The 22129-nt window shown below is 35.0% G+C and overlaps 2 protein-coding genes and 1 long non-coding RNA gene across 12 annotated transcripts; 1 reads left to right on the forward strand and 2 right to left on the reverse strand.

The window, feature by feature from the left end:
- Positions 1-328: 328 nt before the first annotated feature.
- On the reverse strand, positions 329-6643 carry LOC108202162 (uncharacterized). 10 transcript variants are annotated; one of them, XR_010287892.1, is made up of 8 exons: positions 6400-6643; positions 5688-5857; positions 4514-5527; positions 4276-4314; positions 3760-3982; positions 3061-3114; positions 1727-2326; positions 330-1238 (listed from the first exon to the last, which is right to left on the reverse strand). It is a non-coding gene; the product is annotated as an uncharacterized LOC108202162 (long non-coding RNA). The 10 variants fall into 10 exon arrangements; XR_010287891.1 differs by having other exon boundaries at positions 331-1238; positions 3760-3878; positions 6400-6642; XR_010287888.1 differs by having other exon boundaries at positions 329-1238; positions 3760-4314.
- A 466-nt stretch (positions 6644-7109) lies between these two features.
- LOC108202946 (receptor like protein 28) lies at positions 7110-11918 on the forward strand. The gene is made up of 6 exons (XM_017371585.2): positions 7110-7412; positions 8037-8191; positions 8469-8686; positions 9128-9737; positions 10874-11395; positions 11478-11918. Exons 1-6 carry the CDS (start codon positions 7156-7158, stop codon positions 11579-11581), a joined length of 1866 nt encoding a protein of 621 aa, XP_017227074.1. The 5' UTR covers positions 7110-7155; the 3' UTR covers positions 11582-11918.
- Positions 11919-12940: 1022 nt separating this feature from the next.
- Positions 12941-21667, reverse strand: LOC108202948 (long chain acyl-CoA synthetase 4). Its single transcript, XM_064084525.1, has 19 exons — positions 21399-21667; positions 21013-21076; positions 20844-20933; positions 19189-19245; positions 19007-19055; positions 18707-18783; positions 18492-18531; positions 18320-18414; positions 17504-17671; positions 16665-16775; positions 16495-16582; positions 15827-15893; positions 15269-15344; positions 15041-15158; positions 14398-14643; positions 14158-14297; positions 13469-13651; positions 13271-13390; positions 12941-13165 (listed from the first exon to the last, which is right to left on the reverse strand). Exons 1-19 carry the CDS (start codon positions 21557-21559, stop codon positions 13136-13138), a joined length of 1980 nt encoding a protein of 659 aa, XP_063940595.1. The 5' UTR covers positions 21560-21667; the 3' UTR covers positions 12941-13135.
- Positions 21668-22129: the final 462 nt, after the last annotated feature.

The following is a 22129-nucleotide window of genomic DNA, read 5'->3' on the forward strand; positions in this document are numbered from 1 at the left end:
AAATGTTGCGCCTCTGACTATGATTAAAGAGCAATGTAGTGTGTGAAGCATTTGCCTAAGTCCCAGCAAGTGGAGTGCAATGTGAGGCGCAATGATTGACTCACCTGGCGCCAAGTTTGACTCATCCAAGCGCAACTCTGGTTACTTGGAATTTCTCCAAGTACTGAAACTACAGTGGCAACAGTGAAGATATGTTGAAGCGCAAGAATTGACTGGCGCAAGTTTTGACTTTCTATATATACATATATATATGTTCAAAGCGCAACTTTGTTATATATATATATATGTGTGTATATAAAACCTGCGCCCCTTCATGCACACAATTGGAGTTAGATTTATTTTGTTAAATCGAATCCGTCCAGGACGAACTCAAGTCGTCCAGGACGAACTCGTTAACCATGGTTAGTTTATGAAAGCCTATAAATATGTGATTGTGGTTCTCACAATTTACATCATCCTTCGGGATGGATGACCAAGTGCTTTGCACAAACTCTCTCAAATATACACACACCCTAGCCTAGTTTTGTACCATAAATATTTGTAGTGGATAGGGCTTGTAATATTTAGAGGAGTGGTCATTGTAGCCAACCTTCGGGTTTGGATTTATAGCACCTTCGAGGTATTTATCAATATACAGATATACCTTGGAAAATATTGTGTGTTGGTTTAATATTTTCATATCCTCAGAAACCGACCCAATAAATATCCGGAACACGAAACCCATTACAGAACTGCAATTTGTTTATCCGCAAGATTCGAAAGAATTTTAAATTGTAGTGAGTATCGTATTCAACCCCCCCCTTCTACGATACTTTGGACCTAACAGTATCATTATTATATAGAAGCAAATAGCCCAGATTCATCGTATACAAGAGGATACACCTTTTAAACACGCAATACAATTCGATTTTGAAAAAAAAAATGTACACTATGACTAAGCCATTTCTTCGAAAACTACAAATGAGATCATTCACCAAAGAAGCGAAAATCTCATGCTCCAACTCTGTTGCTACTTCTTGCTTTTTTGCATGTAATTTACCAAATTTATCATTTTTTCCATTCCTCTGATGTGCACTTCCCATCCCAGTAGCACCTCTTGTGGTTCTTCATTGATCCAATCTTTCATCATATCCAGCAACTCACAGTCAGGCAGCTATCTCCATAATTTGCTTTGATAAAGAGGTCAAAGACAAGATTTTTGTCTCAGTTGAGTTCTGACTCATTAATAGTGTTCGCACCTATGAAATTTTTATAAGGTTAAGAGCATCTCCAGCAGAGTTTTAACATGTTCCCTAAATATATAATAAAATATTCAACTTTTAAGGGATTACTACATTTTATTGAATGGGAACTCCAACAACATTCCCTATTTCTATTCCCTATTATTATTATAATATTATATTCAACTTGTAAGTAGGAGAGAGAAAGGAGGGAAAGAGGAAGAAAAAGGAGAGAAGTGAATATTTTATTATTTAAAATAGTATGAGGAATGGTTCCACAATCCTTAAAAATGAGGAATGAAGTGGGCATCCTAACTTTTTAAGGGATGGCTAGGACTCTGCTGGAGTTGTGTTTTATATCATATTCCTTATATTAATAGCTTAGGACACCATATAGGGAAGCTGCAGGAGATGCTCTAACAAATGCTGATCACGATAGTACAGATGAGACCATAACTCCATATACCACAATTCTATGAATGTAATTCGTACAACTAAAATCATACCCAGTTTGTTCCTTCATGTTGGCAATAAAAAGAGGCTGCATCATAGCCTGCAAACCCGGATGTTAGCGCATATATGCAGTGTTTTAAAAAGCGCATTAAGCGGCCGCTTAAGCGGCCGCTTAAGCGGAATCGGTCCTAAAACGCCTCGATTTTGTATTAAGCGGGTTCTTAAGCGTTTTTGAAAATTAAGCGGACTATTAAGCGGATTAAGCGGTCGTTAAGCGGATTAAGCGGTACTTAAGCGGTCAAAATGATTTTGACTTGCTAATTTTTCAGTTTTAAAATATTTTTTTATATAATATAATTATAATTATATTAAAAAATTAAAAAATATATATATTATTAAAAATTTAAATTCTTACCACAATATAACATTATTTTTGAATATATTAATATTAAAATTAAATATTTAATTATATTTTATTAATCCGCTTATTGGCCCGCTTAAGATTCCGCTTAAGCGTCCGCTTTACCGCTTAAGCGCTAGAAGGTCCTTCCACCGCCTAGAGCCGATTTGCGCTTTTCATAACACTGCATATATGACAGCCAGCGCAGTGAACAAAGCTCCCTAGTTGTCTGGATATATTACTCCAACCAGTGCTAGCATGAGAACAAGTATTGCAGTGAAAAACAGAACCACAAATTATGATAATAAGCATCTAATCTGTTAATGTAATAAAACAAAAAAAAATGTTCCTAAATACTCTTACATTGCAAAACACCTGGATGCCTGAGCCAAGAGTTGCAGCAAGAATAGTTTTAAATTATTGGAGAATTTTTTAATTTTAGTAATGTACTAATTTATTATTTATTATGCAGTATTTACCTTCAGAGCTTTAAATTGGTAGTTGAGATAGAGACCGTAAATATTTTATTACTATTACTTCAATTTACACATCCTTTGTTTTTTGATTACCCCAATTTAAGACATATATATATCAAACTAAAGCCAGGTCTATTATGAACACATATTCACTATGATATTTTTCAAATTTATCTCTTGATTTTAAACTTTGCAATTGCTCGTTGTTATGAATATATATTCGACATGAAAAATTGATATGTTCTTTTATAATAACCCTAAATTATAATGTTCTGATTACATTCCTTGTGTATACAATATGGATGCTCAAAGGTGTCCGGTGGATTGAAGGCTATTCACCGATATTTAATGTTTTTTTCTCTAAATATAATCAACTGCGTAGATCCCACAAAGTTAGTGCTATCATTTTGAACATTTTAGAAATATACTATTTTATTCATATATACGATATAACACACACCTTTGTATCTGTGTATACGATTTTTATAGAAGTAGATTGGAATCTCTTTACCTCCTTGCAGTGATGAGGTACATACTTTATTACTGTCAGTTCCTTTTCCCTAATCTGAAAAGAAAATGACTCTTAAAAATATTATCATTGAAATATATCCAGATTGATAGATTTTGAGCTAATGATAGATAATAAATTATCAAAGGCAGAATCAGCACTCAACAGGTAGTATAAGTAAAAGCTTCAGACCAAATTACAGACTCCAAAGCCTTCTTTATCACCTTTTCCTTACTTTTCTGGTTTGGTAAAATGGTCTATATTAATCCATTCCCCTGCCTATTAATAGTATATATCTATCATAATAAGCCTTAGTACTTGACTTTGCTTCTGCCAATAAATTCACCTTTAATTAAAATAAATAAGTTATATTATTTATTCTATTTCTGAAATTTTATGCATCATAATTAAAAGTTTTTTCTGAAAATATTTCTTGGGGGCGGGGATAAGATATGCTTGACACCTGTTTTCATACTTGGCTTGGTCAAACTATGTGAACCTTGAGGTTCTTAAAATTTTATCTACTCAATTCTTATTATACCCAGAAAAGTATTAAGCTACTGATTTCCTGTAACAGTCTTACGATTATATTACACATTTGCACGATTCTGCAAAGACAGTATGATATGATTTTAAATAACACGAGCAAAGAATAGTACGTAATCAAAGAAGTAAAAATACTTCAAAAATGAAGAAACTAACCGTCACAAAAGGGCGGGAAACCGCAGAGTAAAATGTAGAGAATTACACCATCACTCCAAACATATATCCTGGACCATAGTTGTGCTTTAACACCTCAGGTGCCATGTAGCAAGGACTTCCTGCAATTTCATTAATTCAGTAAAATATTCTATGAAACTTTACCTTTCTGGTTCAGGACTGTAATCTATAACATAGTGTGTAAGCCCTGTCCATAGAAAAACATCTACAAATGAAAATAGGATCTTTAGAATGAATGCTAGAATGGTATAAGCCAATGCAAGGTAGAAGTTGTAATCTCTTTGCATGTAGAAGATTGCAAGTCTGGAAACAGTCACGGACAAATCTAATATTGCATTATTTGTGACCCTAATAAGTGAATAGAACAGAGATGCTAGGAAGTAATTGGCGTCAAAAATATTAATGCTATTATGTGTACGTAGGAACATCGTCTTTGTTATAAGTGCAGAAACACGAGCTGAAAACACAACAACATTTGAAATTTGGATGAATACATACCTTTGTAGTTTATTGTAATCGTCCCAAGAATAATCGTACCTGTGCAGATTTAAATGCATGAACAAATGAGTTACGCCTACGCATAAAACATAAGGGAAATTGTTAAATTACACTATTGCATCTTTTGCGTGCAATGTTTATTGTTTAGGTGAGTTTTTATGAAGGCCTCACATTAAGCATAAAATTGTACAAAAATTCATCAGTTTTCGTCTCTCGTTTTCGTCTCTCAGCTACTCACCACAATAATCTGCTTCTGCATTTACCATTGATCCAACTCGTGTATCTCCACCTTGGCCAGGGACTACTGACCCAGTTCTTACTCAACCTCAGCTTTCTTTCTTCTCATCTTTGCGGAATTAGGATTTCAAAACAATCGTGTGCTAAGATAATAAAACTGGCTTCTTTGCACAAAATCAAGTGTGGAAGCATGTGAATGGGCATATATACATATGACCAAGGCAGGGAAGGTTGTATTTTGTCTCTAACAAAATGTACAGCCAAATTAAGGCTAAAACAGTAGGAAGTTGATTGCTTGCTGATATGTATTTCCTTAGTGTTGGCAGCAAGTGACATGAAATAATTTGCTTATATAGGTTTAATATTATAAGTTAAATGAATAAAATTTAATAAGCAGATCAAACTTTCTAGGACGGACTCATACTTCATCAGCAATTAAATTCAATTTATAATAGAAAATAAAACTACGAAGCATCAATTTAAAAATGTAATAACTTGTCAATTTTAAGAATGCATCACTTTCATTAACAATGGTTATTAAAATTATAATTATAAAACATATCATACAAGAAATCTATCGGATTTGAAGCCTAACAATAAGACCAAATCTGATGCTGATCCATCTCCACTAACACATACGCAACAAATCACTATCTCAGAAATCATACCTGGGTCCCGAAGAGCAGCATTCCGCAATCGCTTCAGCGCGTTGCGCTCCTCCGCAACCTCTTTGGTCAGTTACACTTTCGGCCGTCACACTTTTTCGATGAACAATCCATTGAAAAGGTGAGTGTCCCTTTTCCCCCAGACGTAGCTCGCAAAGCCTCCCAGCGCGTTCTCGACACGCTCGCCGAGCACCAGAGAAAGCTTCATTAGCTCAACCAGTTCGTCTCCGATAACAACACTGTAATCGACCTCGTTCAGCGACTTCCCGAACAGCTTCACCACGATATCATGGTGATCAATTCGCTCGATTGTTTTCTCAATTATGTTTCACTTTAAGTGTTTGTGTAGCCTGAAACATTTGTCGGCGATATAATAATGTTAACATCAACTACAATAATCAACAGCGCCACAAATCCAATCTTGCACATAAAAACATGATGCTATTTAAAACCAAGCGAAGGAGATCACCACTTAGTAAGAAAAAAAAAATAGCAAATAAAAGCACAAACCTTCTCATTACAAGTTTGATCAAGAGTTGGGGCCGTCTTGTCATCTTTGCTTTATCTTTGGATGGAGAGCATCTTTTGTTTTGATATCAATGTCCTTTGCAGAAGGTGCATCTAGGGCCTTGAGAATTTCTCTTGTCAGACGATACCAACCTCCTGCACGTTCCTTAGTCCTGTAGTGGATGAATGCAAGATGAAATTTGGGAAGCGAAAAAGAAAAAAAGAATCAAGTTTACAGAACCCTTAGTTCTCAAAGAACAAAAGCCAGAAATATGTGAAATGGAAGCATAAAGACTACCTTTTTGCAGTATCAAATTTTCCCAATACACAAAATATAGCCTCGAAACAACTATACATGCTTCATCATCATTGAATTAAGGTACCACCTCAATTCATACATACATAATCAAGTGCACCTCAGGTACATTTTGAAGAGTGGCGATTCTGGATTTTATTATGTTATGGAATATATGAGTGCCCACCAGGATGTCGTGTATTTGGTCTTGCTCAAACCAGGATGGCTTTCAAGTTGCAAAGGGAGAGGTATATAAATTCCGAATTAATGAGTCTATTATTTGTAGCTCATCAACCAACTACAAGACACGAGAACACTGACTACCCTATTTCACACAAATTGGCCATCCCAACAAAATCAATTGCAGAACCGATGTAAACACACATACAACACGAGAAATGACGATCTCCGGAAACATACCTGGGTCACGACGCGCGGCATTCTGCAAGCGTTTTTGCGCCCTACGCTCCTCTAAAAACGCAAAGTTTTGGCCTACCGCGTTTTCTCAGGGAACTATCCATGGGACAAATGGTTTGCCTCCAAATTCAATTTATATACACGCGAAAGTCTCACCCAAAACACAATCTAATAGAGGCGATCCAACACTGTAGAGAAGCGAGAGGAAGGAGAGATTATCTGAGCTGAAGCAAAGAGTATATGGTCAACTGAAACTGGAGGAGAGCAGGTAGAAAACAAAAGGGCCATGGCATTATAGAAATTATGTGTAAATTAAGGGTATATATGTAATTTCACAGGCATTTCTTTTTGCTATTTTTGCCGTTAGTCCCCTTTTAATATATAGAAGTAGATAAATATGAGCTAAAAATAGAATGGGTGATGCTAGAGACCCCAAAAAAAATTCCCAAATTTTTTTACCGAATGACGTGGCGAACACGTGGAATATTATGATTGGGTGATTGATGAATCTGCAGGGGGGTCTCATTATTATGGGAGTGAAAGCAACCAATCACACTATGACACATCATTTGGGAAAAAAATTTGGGATGATTTTTTGGCGTCTCTAGTAATTTCCAAATAGAATTATTTTATCAAATTAATTTCCAAATATTTTTTAGAAATAGAAGCTTGACATTTATACATTTATTAAAAGGAAAATTAAAAAATCATGTTCACAAGAAATCTAAACTCTATTGTTTTGGAAACAGCAAACTTGAAATGATATATACGCATCAAAGGGGAATGGATTTGAAGTTTGAAGTAGGATTTGAATCTGAAAGAGAATCAGCATCGATGGAAATGGAAACAGAAAGTTTATTGATAAAATTGTGCTTGCAAGCGGCCACCGACAATTTGCACGCCGTCGAGAAGTGGCGGCGACAACGCCGCTCTCTTGAACGCCTTCCGTCGCACCTCGCCGAGTCTCTTATCCTCCGCCTCGTCCGTAGACGTCTCATGTTTCCTTCTCTACTCGAGTATCCCTTTCTCTCCTCTTCGTTTATTTTACTTGTTTATCCATCTTTTATTTACTCAATTAGGTTTATGTGCAACTCAATTAACTTGCTGTTCAATAACTCTGCCTGTTTCTGAATCTTGCTTTACTAAAATTGATGAATTTCGGTGTTAGTAGATCTAGATGTATTCACCAGATGTTATGATTTTTGGTTTCTGTGATCCTCTAGTTTATGTTTGTATGTGTATATCGTATAATTTTATAATTTTGTGTTTTGTGGCGGCGAGTGTTTGTATTATTGTATATTAAGAATTTTGTGTATTGTTTATGTGCTAACGGAATCATGAATTTTGATGAGTCAGTTATGTGGAAGTTAACATCTCGGTGTAGTATACTACTTGATATAGTACGTAGTTATTTTGTCGGTATTTGATAGTATTGTATGACCATTGATACAAATGCGGAAAGGATTGAAATTCTTGGAGTCGGTGCTCTTTGTTTATACTATGTAGGAGAATTGTATTTGGAATACGAGATTCAAGGTTGTGTTAATGTATAGACTAGTTGTAAAAGAAAATTTCCAATTAGTAGAATTTTGGATTTCTCTTACACTGTATTTATGGCTAATTTATGTTTTAATCTGTAGAGTTTTTAAGAACACATTGGAGAAGATTGATCTGAGTGGTCAGACCTCTGTGGATTTGGAATGGATGGCGTATTTGGGTGCCTTCCCGCATCTCCAATCTTTAAATCTTGCAGGTTGCCCCAAAATTAGTAGTTCTGCAATTTGGCCCCTTGCAGGTATGGAAATCTGATAATTGTACGTAGGTGAGTTACTTTGTTTGGCATTGGCGAACACGATGACTGTGTGATGAATTAATGGTTGCACCTGGAATCTATATGCTAGTGTGTAGTGCAAGCATAATTCAAAATATATACCTCTGGTTCACCATTAGTACATTATTGTACAATTTATGCATAACATTGACTCTGTGTTTTAAAATAAATATTTCTTCATCAACTTGAATATATTTACTTGGCTCTTGTAAATGTATAGTAAAATTACTTCTCGTCTCAGGTATGAAGAATTTGAAAATGTTAAATCTTTCAAGATGCCCTAAGATTACTGATTCTGGAATCAAGCATCTTTTGTCTATTCCGACCTTGGAGGAGTTGAGCATATCACAGACAGGGGTCACATCGGAAGGGGTCTTACTTCTTCGTTCTCTTAAAAATTTAACTATGTTGGACTTGGGAGGATTATCTGTCACCGACCTTGCCCTGTGTTCTCTCCAGGTACTTTTTCCCTCAAATGTTTTAAGCAATTTATGTCCTAAATGTTTGTGAAGAATCTTTTTTTAATCAATCCTATATGAAGTCTTTCCAGGTAGCTGTCTATCTATTTTTTGTGGTTATTTTGAACTTTAATATATAATATAATAAACTGATGTTTCCGGCGTAAGTAATCCCTGTATATATTTGGATTGACCATATAGAAATTTAGAAGAACTTGTTTCAGTGATCCTTTGGATAAACAATACCAGTAAACAAACTTGTATATTCACCATATCTGGCTAAGAAATTTCTGTTTTACTTGAGTATAATTTTGTGAAGTTGGTCTTTCGTTTCTTATTTGTTAATGTATCATCTCCTTTGATGCCACCATTTCAAGGTAGATAGTTCTTTTATCACGGTTATCAAGATTGAACTCATTGCTTGCTTTTCGAACTCCTCTAGGTTCTGACAAAGTTACAATACCTTGATCTATGGGGGAGTGAAATATCGAATAAAGGAGCTTCTGTGCTTGGAATGTTTCCTAATTTGATCTTTTTAAATCTAGCTTGGACAAAGGTTTCAAAGTTGCCTGTATTGTCCTCTGTTGAGTGTCTTAACATGAGTAATTGTACTACACATTCTATTTTCGAAGGGCATGGTGACAAAGTTTGGTTGAGGAAACTTATACTTACAGGAGCAACAATTGAGGATATTTCAGAAGCCTTGACATATGTTGATACTAGTTCTCTTTCTCTGTTGGATGTTTCGAACTCTTCGCTTCAAGAATTTTGTTTCTTATCTTGTCTCGTGGCATTGGAATATTTGGATCTCAGCTCTTGTCCATTCATCGATGAGTTTGTCCAAATAATCACATACATAGGAGCCAAATTGAAATTCCTAAATCTCAGTAACACAAGAGTGACCTCTGCAGGAGTAAGTGTTTTAGTTGGACGTGTTCCCAAACTTGAAACCATATTGCTATCCAACACGCCTACTGACGATTTTGCTATCTCACACCTCAGTGCAATGCCTTCACTGAAAGTAATCAACCTAACTGGTACAAATGTTAAAGGTACACCTCCTACAGGAAGACTTGATATAGTGTTAGAATGATTAAATACATTTATACAAGGTTATGGCCTTCATATCTGATATTGCACCTTTATGATGTCATACTCAACTTCCGTGTGTATTGCTTTCTTAAGCTTACCATCATACTTGATTTTAAGTGCTGCCTTAATATTCAACAACTGATGTTCAATTTTGTATATTATAATGCACAAATATAGGTTTATGCAAATAAAATAAACTAGAGGAATAAAGTCCACATACTCAAACTGAACTAAGTTTTTGGTTTGTCTGTCCTTGTGATGGAACACAGAAGCGTCCTCTTAAATAGTTTATGTAGCTGCCTCAGAAAAGCAGCAGGATTTTTTTAAAACTAATTCGATGAACCGATCTGTGCTGCGCTCATCTGGAGTTTGAATGTAGGTGCCGAAAATATATTACAGACTTATTGTTATTAGGTCATCAATAATTTGTGCTCTAATTGCAAATGTATTTAAACAGGCTTGGTTGATATAAATATACATATCTATGCTTGGTAGTGTGTCCTCAATTGAGATGTGGTTATTCCGGAGTCGAGACTAAAATTATTATTATTATTACATGTTTTATGTTATTCAGCATAAAAAGATGCATTACATATGTACATCGTACCATTAATCAATACTATGTTATTGTAGCAAAACAGGAATTTCTTCGCATCTGTTCATAGTACAATTTTGCTTAACATATTTTTTAATACATATTCTTTTTCTTTAATAATATAAATTCTTTTAGAAATACAACACATACTCTTTTAATTATAATTATTGTTTTATAGTTTTATTGAATTTGTGGTTCCTCTTGGAAATAATTATCTTAAATATTTACAGTTGAATCCTTATACAATCATGATATATTACTCTTTTGTTTGTAACTTTTACATCAACATCTTATTAGAATCTTAGATGATATAACGCACATGAATTGTTTAACAACAATTTTAGTATACAAAAAGTTACATTCATATATATAATAGATAGGCAGGCCTGTATGTATTTCAAACATAATGATATGATATTTATCCTATCTGTAATTTTTCTTGTCATCTTGGAATTAATGACATGTATGTATGCAGTTTTTTGACATCATCTGGACTTTCAGGTCAAATTCAGCAGTTAGGTTTCGGGCAAGATGCAGTCCAGTCACTGGCAGAATTGCAAAACCTTAGCTGCTTAGAGATGTTGTATTTGGAGAACACCCAACTTAGAGATGCATCGCTGAGCCCTATTTCGAAGTTGCATGAATTGAACCATCTTCATCTTGGTGGTCCCCTGACAGACATATCTCTGTGCCTCTTCTCATCTATCCAGAACCTGATTCATCTAAGTTTGCATGATGCTGTACTTACCGGACCAGGGCTTAATTCATTCAAACCTCCAAGTAATCTCAAGGTGCTGGATCTGAGTGGTTGTTGGCTCTTAACCAAAGATGATCTCTTGTTATTCTGTCGGAGATATCCTTTAATTGAATTGAAGCATGAACTTTATCACTTCGTCCCATCTGAACAAAGCATCTCCAAACATTTGTCTCCATCAGGTGTAGCTACAAAGACCGGGCCATCAAAAAAGAAAGAACGGACACTATTAGTATCGCCAACAATGCTTAAAAAAGATGAATTCATAGGTATCTGTTTTCTTATAGTCAAACAGTCAACAGCTTTAGTATGTTATGCATCTCTAATTGTTTTTTTAATGATGTGAAATAGATCAAAGGCTGAAGTATAGCAGAGAAGAACTACTTGCATTGCAGCATTCATCCGTATCACTTGTCGCCTTTGATAATGGTAACCTGATACCTGAACTGCAATGAATGTCCTACTATCTGGATTGTAGAAGGTCTTGGAGCATGGTTTTTTGTGGAACGGAAAATTTCAGCTAGCTATACTTTTGTTAATGTATCCAAGCCCTTTGCATTAGTACCTAGCTTTGAAGAGAATGGTGAAGGCAAACCTGTAATGCATTTATCTTTTTTGCTGCTCCTTAATTCATAGCTTTTCCTGTTTACATGTTCTTTCTTAGCATGGAAGAGCTGATGCAATGTAGATGGCGATGTATGATATGTGGTTTCATTGTTTTTCATCAGCATTTTGCTGTGACGTAGGGTAAAGATTAAACATTTCATATAAATGTTATATTCATTTATAGCACGATGCTCAACATTGGTTGCAAGTGGAAGTGGCCAAACTGCCGTCCGAGCTGGCCAGCCTGGTTTAGGGCCGGGCATGACTCATCATGCACCTCCTTAGAAAGGTAGGGCTTGACTCCCTGTTCAATTCTGCTCTTCCCTATTTAGCTAACATGACCAGTAGTATCAGTAAATCGAGTAAGGATAAGCTGTTGAGGTTGATGCAGCAGAGCGTACTCCTATTTAGCTAACATAACCAGTATTATCAGTAAATTGAGTAAGGATAAGCTGTTGAGGTCGATGCAGCAGAGCGTACTTGATGTGCTGGTGCCCGTTACAGTTTCTGCAAGCCCTAAAGTTGAGAATTGCGGGATGTTTGGATCGTGAGTGGAAATGAGAATCAGGAATTAGAATGAGGTTTGGATCGTGAGTGGAAATGAGAATCGGGAATTAGAATGAAGAGTATAGGAATGAGGGGTATGGGAGAGAACACGTACCCGAAGAGGAGCTTAAGGATTGATTTACCAATTGGGATTAAGGTTTTCATTTTATGTCGCAAAATTGTTAATCCAAATATCATGAGTTTGAGATATTGATTATCGTTTACGCTTCTTAGATCTTTTAGGTCCAATAGGCATAGTGTTTGACGGTGGGAGGTTGTGAGGCGGAAGACACCAGCCCTGGGTACAGTTCCCCTTTTGTTTGGTAATAGACAAGGATTGGATGAAGGCGGTTAGACGGGTGACCTGGTTTATCATATGCTCCAGCGTGTTATATTGGCCATGCACTATAACATTATTCGGAGTTTACACCCAAACCAAGTCTGATGTGCGGAGTTTACACCCAAACCAAGTCTAATGGCAAGCATCGGTGTCATGAGTTCGCTTTTTAAGTTCTGTGTGAACCATATGCTAACTATAAATTTTTTTGATAAAAGGCAGCAAATGAATCAAAGTTTATTGTTCATAATTTGAAATCATATGAACACTGTTTTAGAAATTGTGCTTTCTAAGCTGAATCTTCCAATAAAAGTTCATAAAACAATTTATCCAATATTATCAATGAATATAAATAATCAATATCTGCAGAACCCGATGATCAAATGTATAAGGTGTGGCAAGATATGTACAATACCGCTCAATAAAAGAAGAGGGAGTTCAAGAGTATTGAGAATACTAGTGTCATTAAAGAAAATTTGTCGCGGAACTTTCATGAGATGCTCCTGCAGAAATCAGATCCTCATTTTTTGTACATTTTGTCAATTTTATCCTGCCATCAGTTTTTATGTATAAATTGTAAAATTGCCTGATAGTAGTACATGATATTAATTTTTACGAAAATAAAATGTATAGAATGATCAGTTAAAGACGGTACCTGATAATACTTAAGCATCTGTGGCCTTTTCTTCTTATATGTTGGAGTGATAAGGTCGCGGTTTATGTCAAATGGAACAGGGTCAAGGTGAATATTCTTGATAATTTCAAAGCCTTTCAACTGTAAGAATATGAAGTAGAATGAGAAATTCTTGATAACGCTGACAGGAAGTAACAAGCCAAAATAAACAGAGAATACCTTTTTCTCTTTTCCAAGCTTGGTAAGCTGTTCAAGTATGTAGTCTTTCACCTTGGGATTTTCACATAGGGAATTAATATCCCCAGACAAACCAGTGTCTTTAGCCCAACGCTCGATTGCTTGGGTCTTAGGGTTCACGACAGCAACAAGAAACGACTCGAAGCTATTACCATATATCCATATCTAAAATGTAGAGTAGCATAAGAATCTGAAATATAGAGGAATGATGAAAAATACATATACATAAACATTAAGCAACTCGCAAATTTTTAAGTGGTATCCTATATGAGAAGAATGCGGGTTCAGATATGAAATACCAGAACTAAAAATCTAGTTTGCGGAGTTTTGGAAACTGTCACTATTAACAAAAAATATTGTATTACAAGTACAGAATCAATAAATAGATACAAGAAACAAGTATGTAGAAGAAGTTGAAGCAGCCTAAATACCCTGTGATTTGTCCCCCAGTCCAATATGTATGAGCAAGTAAATATGCATATGACCGTAATGAAATTTTTTGGATGCTTTCAAGTTCCACTAATACAAACTGAACTTTCAGCATCGCTCAAATAACCCATCATATTCAGAGGAAAAATGCTTAGAAACAAACCATGTCAAATGTCAATGAGTATTAATCGATGATAGTTATTGTGTTAAATGAGTGTCGTCTACTAGATTGAGGCACATACCGATTCAATTTCAGTAACAAGTCCATAAATGTTCTCCAAATTTTCTACTGCAACATATTCTCCTTGTGCAAGCTTGAATATGTTCTTCTTACGGTCAATCACCTTCATAGCTCCATTAGGTTGCCACTCACCGATATCCCCTGGCACAGGTAATTGTTATGACTTTTAAACATGCTCATCACGAAAGTGATAAAGAAATTATAATTCTAAAATTCTATCAAAAATCATTTGACTATACACCTGTGTGGAACCATTCATCTACCAGAACCTCCTTTGTGAGATCTTCACGTTTATAGTATCCTGAAAACACGGTGGCACCCCGTACACATATTTCTCCGCGTGGAGTGCTTGAGAGGGCATCGTACCCCATTTCAGGAACAGATTCCAGGCGTGCATCAACATTAGGTAGTGGAGGCCCGACAGTACCCACCATATCTTGCTCATTTGGCAAAGAGACAAATGTTCCCGCACAGGTTTCAGTTAGCCCTACTCATAGTTTAAGAAAACATAAAATTGGTCATTACAAGTACGAATGCCAACAAATATTAATAGTTAGCACATCATTACCAAAACACTAAATTACACCAGGTTAATAATCACACAATGATGAAAATGTTTATGGCATCCAAACACGATATGAAGCTGATAAACAAGATAAATATTGCAACTTTGCAGTGAGCCAGTGACCATTGAGAGCAAATTTAATGGATAGATGAAATGGTGGCACTAAGAGACGATAAGAACATGTGTCTAAGACAAGGATGGATACAGCATTCTGGCATAGAGTAACCAGAGTATTAAATATTTTCTAGATATAAGAGAAGGAAAAAGAGATATTCTAATTCCATGCTGATGATGCAAGCCAAGAATTTAGGACAGATACCGTATCCTTGAAGAACATAACAACATGCCACCACTCTCAGATAAGCTTCAACGTGAGTTGCAAGAGGTGCTGCTCCTGAGAGAATGAGGCGCACTCTTCCTCCCAAGCCTTGCTTAACCTGGGGTGCGGAAAGTGAATCAAACATTCAGCAATCAGGTAGTAAATATGTACAGAAATTGGGAATAAGTTTCTGACTTCTCCCCCCCAAAAAAAGAGAAGAAAATCCACCTTATTAAATACAACTTTGTCACAAAGGGGAGCAGCCTCATCGTGTTTATTCCCACCATTCATACCACGTAATTTGCTGCCAAACATTTCATGTTTAAGGTACTTATTATAGAGATAAAGGAAAACATGAAGAACTAATATTATGGACATGAAGTTGACTGTAATACCGGATGCAGTAAGATTATAAATAGTGACCAGTAAGGGAAACATGAAGAGCTAATACTACGTTATTTGCTAACCGTCACTAAACATTTTCCCTTTTTTGACATGTAAAACCAGATGCAGTAAGATTATAATAGTGACCAGATCATGCAGTTATTAGTACATAAGTTTGCTGTCTTTTTTGCTTAGCTTATGTAAGTAGATCATACAAAGTGAGAACAAGTGCGAACAAGTGAGACAGAGAGCAATGTACAATTTCATTACAACTCAAGTAGAAGTCAATGCCAATAATTTGATTCATATACATATGTAATCTGAAAGAGCAAGAAGCTTGAGAGCTATACAATGCATTATGAAGATATTCCAAATAAAAATGAGCAGGTGAAGGGAACCTACTATGAATATGCAACCTTAAACAGTGTATGCCTCAAGAGACCACCAGTAGAAATCTTCTCCGTCAAACCTTGAATTTGTACATAGTAGTTAATTAACAAGCACACATATTAGTAGAAAAAATGTCATAATCAAATATGATTGTCAGAGGAAGAAAGAATATATCCAAGAATTAGATAAAACTCATCTATTTACTTAACAAACCCCAAGACTAAATGATACTGAAGTGAACATGTGCCATATGTAATTAACTTAAGAGATCCTTTAATAGGTACATTAACTGTACTGAGTTAGCCAAGTTGTTATGGATGGCAGGGAATTAAAATTACTTGAAAATTTCTGATGCAGGACAAGAAGGGAGCAAAGCATCATTGATACGAAAAATTGCTTTCCTCTTAAAAATATATTGCACATTATCAAAGACAACAATCAGTACTCCCTCCGTCCCCCTGAGTTGTATACGCAGGGGGAGCGGCACACACTTAAATGCTACTCTAAAGTATAGTTCTATAACTTATTTTTATAAAAAAAATTTAAGAAATTTCTAAAAATAAGTTATAGAACTATATTTTATTAAGTATTAAAGTGTGTGCCAAATAGTGAACGTATAGAATTGAATGAGACAGATGAAGTAGTTAATAAGATATATCGACAAAAAACTGTGTCCATGCCTGAATAAATCCTGTCCAGTACTCGGGGAACAGCACAGAATATAGTCGGCTTTAAGACTCCAATGTCTTCGAGTAACAATTTGACATCCTGATATACATGAATAACATCTACTGTATTACATTATAGATCATACTCATCGTTGGAGAGTCGTAAAATAAAACCATCTTACCCCACGCCAAAATCCAATGGAGGCCCCGTGCATGATCATGCATTCTTCAATTGCACGATCAAAGATATGTGCCAAAGGGAGATATGAAATGTATACATCCTTCTCATTTAGCTGTAAGATTGCAGAGGCTGCGTGTCAATGACTCAAAAGTTCACTGCACAAGAGCACTACTCTCTCCCAAAATAGCTGTATGTTATTCCATTCCAAAATAGCTGACTGAATTGAGTTATTACTTAAAACTAGAAAAGCACCAGTTCTGTAGTTAGATACTTTGTTTAGGTTCATATATTAGTTTTATGAAACTGTCCAAGTGATTTTAAGCCTATTAATATAATGTGTAACTATTCCCGCATACTATTAGATAAAATAAGTAGTTCTTCATATGGATAACTAATGAGCCCGGTTAACGGGAATGGGAACCTTAATCCCATGACAAGAGTTTAAATTAGTTATTTGGTGCTATGGAATGGGAACCCCAATCCTTTTAGGTGGTTAAATCATACCCTTCCCACCCCTTAGGTTACCATACCATTCCCATTCCCATTAACCCCCATTCCCATACCCTCCATTCCCATTCCCGATTCCGATTCCCAACCTTAATCCAAACGCCCCCTCAATTTATCTGGGGTTCTTAACATTTACATTTCTAAGGCAAGGGTAATTTTTATTGAATTGAAGCTTTTAGATATTTTAACTTATTTTTCCTTCACTTACTTTTTATTTCTTGAACACGTAGATCAACATGTACAATACCGAAACCTATATATCAAGTAAAATTTAATAATGACAAAATTATGCAAGGCCTAGAAAAATTTTAGAATCAGATGCTGCATATATACCGTTTCGTTAAAGCTTTCCAGAAATCGTCTCACCCCAGCTATTAAAGTAACAATGCTATTGTTCGAAATCATTACACCTTTTGGTTCACCAGTAGTTCCACTTGTGTACATTATTGTACAAACATCAGTTTTCTTATTAACCGGAAGCTCAAAGTTCTTATTTTCTCCCTGCACAAACACACATTAAACTCATATTCCTGATTTCAGGTATGAAATCAACAAATCTAAAAAAATAAAATTGTGAGATAATGAGATACACGTAACATAGTACCCTGTTACATCCAGTAGGCACTAGATTAATCCTAATTGAAATTGACAATAATGGGAATGCTCTCCTTGCTACATATCAAATTGTTCCACGTCATATTGTATAAAGTGACAACCTCGACATACAAAAGGTTTAGATAATCAGATGCTATAATGGTGAAAGCAGTCTTAAAAGAAACAAATTCTTTGAGTTTTTAAATTAGATCCAATTTTATGTTAAACATGAAGAGCAAAACACATTTGTGAATATCACTGTAGACTGTAGTCTATAAAGAAACAATCATATTCATCAATTTTGTGGCATGTGGTGTCCTCAATGAGCATAACGCAACCAATATCAAAGGAAATTATATTAACTCCCAAATAATTAATAGGTGTTATTAAGATGAAACAACAACCCTTTTTGTAACATCATATATGTCCGGGGAACTTTTGTTTATAATAAAAACTTGAAAACACTACTTTCAACTGGTAAATTATAGAGTGATCTGAATGAACTTTCACGCAAGAATATTATAAAGAACATATCTGTAAGAACAAAAAACTTACCAGCGACACAAATTCATCCCAAGAATATATTGCCAGGCCTAACTTTTGAACTTCTTCCTTTTGCTCAGTAGTAACTTTTCCGAAGCTAACAATTGCTATAGCGTTTTATGAATGATTGATTAGATATTGCACATACATCATGAAAGGAAGCAAGGAATAATTTTACACTTACTTTTAAGGTACTCTTTTGTCTTGGGCAATGTTTTGAACACCTGAAACAATGAGATAATTCACAACATAACGTCATATTTCTAAAATGTTTTCTATTTTAGTTTATTGTAACTAGAATTTTATTACAAAATTATGCTAGCAGCAACATTAATGAACAATCCATCATCAACGAAGATATAACAACACAACACAGATGATAATAATAACCATATACACCTCAGGAATCTTCTTCTCCTCTACAAACACAATTATAACCTCAGCATGGCACATCACAAATTCAACGGCATTGGCACCTGAACCATGTCAAGGAAATTGTCAAAACCTGATGAAGATACGGTAGGGTTTATCAAAATATAACTGAATTTAGCATAAAATAGATATCACTTGAGTTAGTGAGCTTATCACTAAACTATGTTTCTCACCCTTTCAATTGCATAACAATGCTAACAGATCGATTATACAAGAGAGGAACTCATTACATGGTTATGAAATCCCACTGAAGAGAAATATGTTTACCTAAGGTGTCATACAAAGGTACACAATAGAGCCCATGAGCATTGCATGCCTGCATTAGTTTTAGTTTCAGATTATAGCTGGCACTATTTATCAAACTTTAAAAAAATAATTAAAGAAAAGGTTAATTTCATGGCCCAGAAAATTATAATTAAATGTTATTATAAGATTCAAAGAGAAATTACCTCCATGCTTATTATCCACTCTTCGCAATTGGCACCATAAATACCACATTTTCCTCGCTATAGTCAAAAGATAAATTTCATATGTTAGTCTCCTCTGCGATAAACTATTTTAGAGACCATATGTAACAATATTATTTTATGTCAGGGAGAAGCAGAACCAATAGAATTTGTACAAACCTAACATTGACAACGATATTGTGGATAATAATTACATTGTTTGTGCATTACTATAATGAAAAGAGACGATAGACGGACATTTCAACAATAACACACATGGGATGGGGGAGGGAAAGTACCCTGTCCTTAAAATCTTGAAAAACAATAAAAATAGAACAATCCTTATAGCAAGAATACAACTCTCAGTATTACTTCTGCAAGAGGTTTAACAATAAGCTTTCTGAATAATACTGAAAACAAATATTTAGACAAAGAAACACCTCTATTTTGACAACATACATTAAGAGCACATATATGATCCATCATTCCACCTATAGAAGGAAAACAAGGAAGACTATAGAGCAAACCCTATGCTAAATGTAAGATGGTCATAGCCATTGCCACCAAAAGTAATTTTTAGTTGTAAATGAAAACTTGCCCTCCAATGCCAGTTTCATTTTGAAACCAAATAATTCCAAACTTATCCCAACTTTTATTTAAAGTACATCAATTTTCATAACATATATATGCATCCTTGATTGCAAATTTAGAACCAAATGACCATTAATGCATATTTGCATCCAATTATGCAACTCCTTTGGAGTTTTTTTTTTTTTTAGCATTTGGTTCCAAATTACAGAAATGCAACCAAGTTTGGAATTGCTCTAATAAGGAAAGTTCTACCTCTTACAAACACCTTATAACTGAATATAAGGTCCCAAAATTTAATAAGTATTAACCAAGCACAGCAGACTTGCCGGTCACTAAAACATAAGACAATGAACAAAGGAGACTGAATCTCTCACTTCTCCACAAATATGCTAAGTGAGGAAGGAGGAAATTCTAATCTATAATATGTTCTGAATCAATCACGTGATTCAGTATTCATATGTAGTCTGACATGCTACTTTACAACAATGGGATTCATGAATAGATGATTTGAAGTTTTATTGAAATCCTCTAGGCCTTCACCGCTCTTCATAAACAACTCCCATAATATATCCACATAATAATATTGGTATTCATGCTCTAGGCCAAACAAACTAGAATCTGCACTTTATGTACTGAGGAAACTTTGTTGCTCACACTAATTAAGATCAAAACAGTTTGTGATTATAATGCAGGATGCTGGCTAAAGTTGCTTAAAATGATCTGCATTCGTAGCCCAAGAGGAGTTGGCCTTTTCCAGCAATCAAGGTGCCTATTTACTAATCTTACAATGGGGAGCCAATAAGGTATCAAACTTTATAAGGTATCAAAATTTGAATAAGGAATTTCCAGGTCAGTCGTTATTTTGCTAAAAGAAAGAAGATAACAAAACAAAGGCATCCCGCTATAAACCCGTCCCCCTTGACACATAATCAAAATTCAAATGTAGTAATAGTTTTAGGATACTGCAGCATGTTGGCATCTACAGGCTTACAAAACATGAAACAAATTCATCCACACCAGTATAAATTAAAAGTTAATATTTCCTCCTAATATGCAGGTTCACTTACTTCCTGAACTCCACAACTGCGAATAGCATTACCAACTTTAATCACTATGTCATATACTTGTTTGTATGTCGTCCACACATACTTTCCAGGCTGCATGTAAAACAATAGTAAGCTCATGGTCACTCGAAAACATGTATAAACAAAATTATAGCAACACTACTATATATACCTTCCCATTAATGAACTCACGGTGACCAAGCATTCGATTATTAGGATTCTTTTCTACGGACATACTGCATGACAATAAGAAGAAGAAAGTTTTGAAGACAATATCATTTTCTTTTTCAACAAATTGAGGAAATCATCTATAATCTTGCATTGTTCTTAAAATAAAATAGTGTGTTTCCCCACAGACTAACAACTACTTTTTAGTCAGGTAAATAATTTTATCGGTAGAGATTTTTTTACATGCAGTGGACATCATTATTATTGAAATTGTAGTCAATAGAAAATAGAAATCAACGTGCGTGCGCTCACAGACACACAATAGAAAATCCGATAAAATAATACGTCCGGATAGATCTGACATATATAAACAATTTATATATTTAGTACCGGAAAATGTCCCAACAGCTTTCTAAACCTGGAATAGGAGGCGGAAAGCCATCCTTGGCGAAAACACTTCGATAAGCGGGTCCCATGGATGGCTTTCCATCCTCCGCTGCTTTGGCTGCCTCCACCTCTATTATGTATTTCCTCCACGACCCCATCTGCATGCTACGCTGATTTCTCTGGGTAGGAGATTTATAGTTTTGTTTATATTTCTTTCAACAACTTAGCGCAGTGTTTGTTATTTTTTATGACTTAGCACTCATAGTTGTTCATCATCGGCTCATCGCGACTGATGGACCCTCAAAATCAAATAAAGCTCAATTAATCTGCTTCTATCTAGTCTAGTTTTTTTGGGCTACTTCTTTCTGTTTTATGTTTTAAAAATTATATTCTTATGATTATATTATTAAGATTCAAGTTCTACAGATATTACATTTTTTTTTAGAGATCTTGGAGACCACTTATATCTGCAAGTAAAATATCGTATAAAAACATTACAAATCATATAATTTTGTGAATTATGTTGTACAAAGATCATTATTTTATTCAAAATCTTGAATATCATATATGTTGTGCATGTAGAACATTACAAAATATTTTATTCTACGAAATATGTTTAGTGTGCAGAACATTTATTCAGCTTACAAAACATACACATTCTACTTAGTAAACATAAACAATCTTCAATAATTTTAATGAACTAGTAGTGATATTTGTAGAACATGTATCAAAAA

Source organism: Daucus carota, chromosome 9, assembly GCF_001625215.2.
Source record: "Daucus carota subsp. sativus chromosome 9, DH1 v3.0, whole genome shotgun sequence".
Lineage (NCBI taxonomy): Eukaryota > Viridiplantae > Streptophyta > Magnoliopsida > Apiales > Apiaceae > Daucus > Daucus carota.